The sequence below is a fragment of the Cinclus cinclus genome, chromosome 8 (genome assembly GCF_963662255.1).
Source record: "Cinclus cinclus chromosome 8, bCinCin1.1, whole genome shotgun sequence".
NCBI lineage: Eukaryota > Metazoa > Chordata > Aves > Passeriformes > Cinclidae > Cinclus > Cinclus cinclus.
The window spans coordinates 17794351-17800771 of NC_085053.1; the positions used below are offsets into that span (position 1 = coordinate 17794351).

Sequence of the window (6421 nt, forward strand, 5' to 3'; positions counted from 1 at the left end):
CAGAGCCCTCACTGTGATAAATTCCACAGCTGGAAATTAAATCAGTGCTCCTCTTTGCTCTGGTGTGACTCTGTAATGGACTTCACTCCTTGCAGAACCTAAATCCACTAATTAACAGAAGTTGATTCCTACTCAAGTCCATGGTACAAGTTTTTTTATAATTTTTATCCTGGGCAAAGTCCTACTAATACTCCTAGTAAGCATGTAGGAAAGCTGATGTGCTTTCACACTTTGTTCAGTACCTGTGCAATGTGCCTTTGACACTCCACGTCTCAGTGGCTTGACAGGAAGATGAAGAGCTAAAGTAATACACTAAAATAGGAAATATCTTTGTAGTGGCCCAAAGTAGATAATCCGTATCCAGTATTTTCTTTAGTAAATGCACTAACGTTGAATATGCACTTAGAACTTCTTCCAATTCAGCACTCAGTTCTTTGGCTGGCATAACTGGAAATTACAGGAATGTATCTTTTTCAGTGTAATGCTCATTAAAAAAAAAATAAAAAAAAAAAAAGAAGAAGCAAAGACAAGCTGGATTTCTTTAAATAACATTAGTTCCATTTAGGAAAACAGAATTAAATAGATAATGAAAGCATGATGCTTCTTCCTTTGGACAAAGCATAGATAATAATTCATAATAAAATGGATTTAAACTGTATTAAACCTTGGTTAAAATAGAATGTTAGCAAAGAAAATTATTTCAGTGCTTCGAAGGCACTTGTGCTTTTCAAGCAGCAGAAGAGAATAAAAACAAACAGCATGAAAAGGTAGTCAAAAAGGTGGACTTTTTAAGCAAGATAAAGCTTAAAATACTGAAGCCTGCACTGTCCAAAAACCAATATTCATCAGAATGTTTAGCTCTGACATCTTTTTTTCATATGCATATTAGTGTATCTGTCTTAACTTGCTTGAAGAGAAACCAATAATATGTATAATATGCTTTCTACTCTGCTTTGCTATGGAAACAAGACGTGTGATCTCACTCTCTGGCTTTCTGTATTTTCTCAGATAATTTATAACTTGTTAGATGATTTCACCTAATTAGGAAGGGGGAAAATGAGGGGAAAAAAGAGATGGTGTTAAAAGTAATTAACTTCCTAGAGTTTGTAGGGAACAGGTAAGTAAAGGTGTGGGACTCAACTGCATGGGACTGAGCAGGAAGCCCCTCCTGATGGTGTGGGACAGACACGGGGTGGGACAGACCAGGACATGGGACAGACATGGGGTGGGACAGACCAGGGCATGGGCAGACCAGGGCATGGGACAGACATGGGGTGGAACAGACCAGGACATGGGACAGACCAGGGCATGGGACAGACCAGGGCATGGGACAGACATGGGGTGGGACAGACATGGGGTGGGACAGACATGGGGTGGGATGGACAAGGACACGAGACAGACACAGGCTCTGGCACAATGCAGAGGGAGCTCTGCTCTGCCCAAGTCCCCAGGCCAAGCCTCACAGGGCCACCTGCTCAAGGCTGAGCCAAACTGCTTCCCAAGGTAGTCCCTTCAGTCTGCCTTTTGCAACAGAGCCGCAGTTTGAAAGACAAGCCTATGCAGAACATGCTAGAAAATGGGACAGAAAAATAACTTTCAGAAAGGAAATTAGTAACACTCCAGCTCATGACTAGGCTTTTTCATTCCTTTTTCCAGCCTCTTGTCTCCTCCTCATTTAGGGCTGCAATGCTTGCTGTTTATGGCAGTAACAACAAACACAACAATACTGACTTCTTGAACAGGTGTACCAGCAGTGTATAATAATTCAGCGTGGTTTTCCTGTCCAGCTGTCGGCACTTGTCCATTCAAGGTGCATTTTTTCCTGAAGGAATGGACTGTTTCAAAAGCAATCCCATCTGGACTGCATAGCCATGGGAAAAACAAGAGCAAAACCAAGACCTTCTTATCTGAAGATAGGATTCCTGTTTGGATAGGCAACAGTAAAAGAAAATTACAGCCTTTGTACAACTGTGCCTGCTTGCTAATTCCCTGGTGAGTTAAAGTTAAGGCGGTGAGAGTAATAAAGCCTTTTCTTGATTGGAAAATGTTTCATTATATGAATAAATGAATCACTTGTCCACACCCAGGATCATTTCCCCCCAGCCCCTCCTTCCTCTCCATTAAACTGTACAGAAACATTAAAATGTAACAGCAGGGAATTCAGCCAGGTTTTATCTCTCCCAGTAACTGCAACAACCTTCATGTACACATCAGATTTCTATTTAAAAAAACTACATTCCAAGCAGGAGAACTAAAGATTTTCTTATTTCTAGCAAAAGTTAGATGCTCTTATTTTAACCTTTGTTCATGTTCGTACTTCCAGGCATGAAGTGCTACTAAAGCATGTTATACTTGGCATCTCTTATTACTGAAGCAGAAGGCAATGTAATTTTGTGAGAAAGTGTAATAATGCAGTATTCATTTTTCTTCTGTGGCTGGAAGCCAACTCTATATTAATATTCATTTCCAGTATACAGAGCCACAGTATTTCATTTATTTTAAGAATTTACAATTAATTTGGTATGATTCTGTTATCTGCTCCCAATTTCCTTCCCTGTTTCTTTTAGCTGGAAAAGCAGCTCTTGTATAGACTTTAAAAAAGTAAATTCTCAACTGAAGCATCAAAAGATTGCTACTGGCTACTAAAAGCAAGAAAAACAGGAACAGAACAAAATGAACTTGAAATATTACAGATGACAATGAAAATTCACTTTCTGCAAATGGCAAAAATTCAATCTGCAGAAGTTCTCAGTTGATGTTTTCCTTTCCAAACTCAGCAGATAAAACACGCTTTCCAGCCTGCTGTTTGCAGCTGTAACCAAACCACAGAAAGTTGTTTGTCTGCTTTTCCTTTCTGCTTTCAAAGGTTTTCAACCATCACACAGCATTAAACTGCAAGTACCTGAATGCTTGTAAAATGCGCTAAGTAGAGGGATTTGAAACAATTGCAATAATGATAGTAATAATAAAATCCTTAGTGTTTTAAAACTTCAGGAAAACCCCCATAAATAGATGTCTCAGCTTCCTTCACCTTAGGTTTCACCTAGTGCGGCCACTTTTGCAATGTAAGTGCATTTATAATTAGCACCAGTTATTACCAAATCAGCCAGTCATAAAGTTTGTAAGTCCAATCTCCTAACCCACATCTACCTTTCTTACCTAGCAGAGAGGCTGGGAAGCATTTCACCTGGCAGCTGTTTGTACTTACTTTCCTGCACAGTAAGATTACAGCCAAGTCCCAGCCTGGACGGGCACCGGGAGGGCAGCGAGTGCAGCAGCTCCCAGAGCAGGAGTCCCACCAAGGATGACACCAGCCCAGATCTGCACTGGGAAATGCCAGTTTTCTGCTACATCCTGGTGAGATTTAAGAAGGAGGGGAGGGATGGGAAACTGCCTGTGAAAGCTATTTAGGTGAAATGAGACTTCCCCAAGTCGAGAAACCGCCACGAAGGCTCCGAAGACTCCCTGAGAGATGTGTGTGTTCACACATGCAGATGAACAACCCATTTCAGCAAAGCTCGTCTGTCAGCACCACCCGAGCTCTGCAAGTCTACAAAGAAAGCTTAGGAAATTACGCAGTGAGTGTGGAAGGCTGCATAAAATATTTGAATTTTTAGGGACTTCTTATTTATATAATAGTTCCTTTTTACTTAGACTAATTTAGGAGAAAAAGAGGGGGAGGTAGGGTAGCTTTCCAGAAGCATTTCTGAAAATCTGGCCTTAAAATTCAAGGAATTTTGATAGACTAAGGTGCGTATCTGCTTAAAAAATTGGTGAGATCATGACAAAGATGCAGGAAAGAAGTCTATACATTACACATCAATTACTGAATAAAGTGACATAGCATGGAGATGCTATTTTATTACTAAACCAATTTTTTCACCTGCAATCTAGTCAATCAAAATGCTTACACCCAAAAATAGCCTCAAGTTCTATACGAATATTTGTAATTAAGAATTCATAAGTCATGCTTTCCTTTTCATTCGTGTTCCTCTGTTTACTGAAAGGGTCACAAGAACAGCTGTGGAGACAGTAACTGGATGAAGTATAGCTTATAAAAAAAAAAAAACAGATAAAGAATAGATAATGCAACTTCTTTTAAAAATCTTTTTCCTTACTCATCTCTTAAATTTAACAGTTATTTTAAACACATTTGATAGCAGTGAAGTATTTTTTCTTTTTCTAAAAACAGCAAAAATATTTTCAAGTAGATGCTATTTCTGTATGAACTTTGAGTTTTATTTCCTGAAATTTAACTAGCATAGCACTAATCTTAATGAAGTGTTTGCCATTTCGTTTTCAGTAAGCAAAATTAGAAAAGTAAGATGGGTATTTCATTTAGTTGTTTTATATCTCATTTAACATATCCATACATTTCTTCTAAATGGTTGTGCAATGAGAATAGAAAAGGAAGGATAAACAGGAAGAATCCAAAAATAAGACACCTACCAATCAAGGCTATTAATACTTCACTTGTCTGAACATTGCATTTCAATTTAAACATATGACACTATCAAACCTAAAAAAAACTATTTTATTATTTTCTTCATTACAAAGGGTCAATTTGAGTCTTATAAATTAAACCTAGAAAATGCTACACATGCATTTAGTTTCATATCCTCAAACTTCAAGTCATCTAACAGAAATTAATTGTACAGTCCATTGAACTCATCTGCAAATCCAAGTAAAAAATAAACTAAAGCTTACCTTCAGTACACTGCAGGAAGCTGATAATGAGCAGAAACCAAAAACTTTGCATTCTGCAGCCAGAAGACACCATTATTGATCCCTGTAAGAATTTTCTTTGTATTCCTTAATGAATCCAGTTATAAAAGCCCAGCATCATCGAAACCAGTGGTCTGCATTATTCATCTTCATACCTGGAGTAGCAGAGGATTTGGAAAAAAAGGAGAAAAAAAAAATCTATCAGTACCTGAACACCAGTAATTTGGAATACTAAATTTTGCTACATTCGAAGACGGAAATTTTTAGTAAAAATGAAGAGTACACCTGCACTTTAGCTGTGAATTTGGCAGGATTATGGGATGTCATCTCTCAAGGTCAACCAGCGCTAAGCACAATGCCAAATAATGATACATGGTAAAGTTAAAAGCAGGAGTGTTATTGATGTGCTTGCACTAAGACACATGAAAAAAAACAACAGGAGAACATTTGCACAGAATATAAGAAACTGGACCTACAGATGAGCTGGCTAAGCTTTTCTGACTCCACAAATCTGACACAACCTGCATTTCTCTACCTCAAAGAACCACAGTAAAATTAAATCTAGGGCACTAGCATATTTCTTGGGGATTTGAATCATGGAGAGGCTGAGAACAACACAGCAACTCCTCCCAGCAGGAAGGCTGAGCAGGTCTGCTCCCTGCCATGGTTCTGGCGTTCCCTTCCTGCTACACAGAGATTGCTCTCCTTGGATGAGAGAGGCAGTAACAGCTGCTTTGCTGACAAAATACCCTGTTTGGTGAGGCAGCCTCTTCATATGACTGCACAGTTAGCTGTATTTCTACACAATAAACATCTTCAGACAAAAGGGAATAAACAATGGATGAGACCTTCTCCTGTCCTTAGCCTCAGACTAGATTTGTCTCCTACTGAGAAATACGAACTGAGCTGCTCCTGTAAACGATGTACCAAAGGAAGAATTCTTCAAGCTATCATTTGCATTTGAAAAATATAATTACAGTGATAGAGTGCAGTAGCTGTGGTAGAAGATTTGACAGCAGAGTGCTCCCTTTTGCTAATGACTCTATTCTCTCACCAGCCAGCTGAGTAACTACACACATCCTCTTCCATATCTCACTGTGTGAAGCTAGGTCATGCTTCAACCCTGACTATTAGGAGTTTGGGAAGCTAGAGAAAAATTAACATCCCTAGAAGAACAGATGATTTTTAAGTAGAAAGCTGGCTCTACATATTACAGATATGTGAAACAACTCTGGAGAACACAGAACACTCCAGCAAATCATAGATGCCAAGGGCTGAGCCCAGTGTCACATTGACTTGGTCTTTCCAGGACAAACGAACAGGACTGCAAGGATGTATTGCTGAGATATCTGAAATTAATATTACTTTAAAACCATGTAACAATGACTGTGTAAAAATTTAAGTGGCAGGATCCAAGGGCCACTTATGATTCTTATGAGTACAAGAGCATGTTAAGGGCTTTAAAAATACATTTACCCTTTTGGCAAGGAGAAGTGGAAAGGATGAAGAGCACAAAATGCCAGATACAGAAATTCTATGGGATGTTTATAATTTTTAGAAGTAGAAAGTGTATATTAGTCAACCTTAATCATAATCAATGATAAGTTTGTTCCCTGAGCTCAGAAACAGCAACAAGACTGACATTCCTTTTTTTTTTTTTCCACAAGGAGACGAAGATGGGAATGAACAGAAAACA

The 6421-nt window shown here is 38.6% G+C and overlaps 1 protein-coding gene across 9 annotated transcripts in view; it reads right to left on the reverse strand.

Moving 5' to 3' along the window:
• ADGRL2 (adhesion G protein-coupled receptor L2) overlaps window positions 1-5148 on the reverse strand; it is a 124580-nt gene extending 119432 nt beyond the window's left edge. For all 9 annotated transcript variants that reach the window (XM_062497806.1, XM_062497805.1, XM_062497804.1 and 6 more), the window contains exon 1: window positions 4708-5148. In XM_062497806.1, coding sequence (XP_062353790.1) covers window positions 4708-4780 — 73 coding nt within the window. In that variant the 5' untranslated portion in view covers window positions 4781-5148. The remainder of the gene's footprint in view (window positions 1-4707) is intronic.
• Between the last annotated feature and the right edge of the window lie 1273 nt (window positions 5149-6421).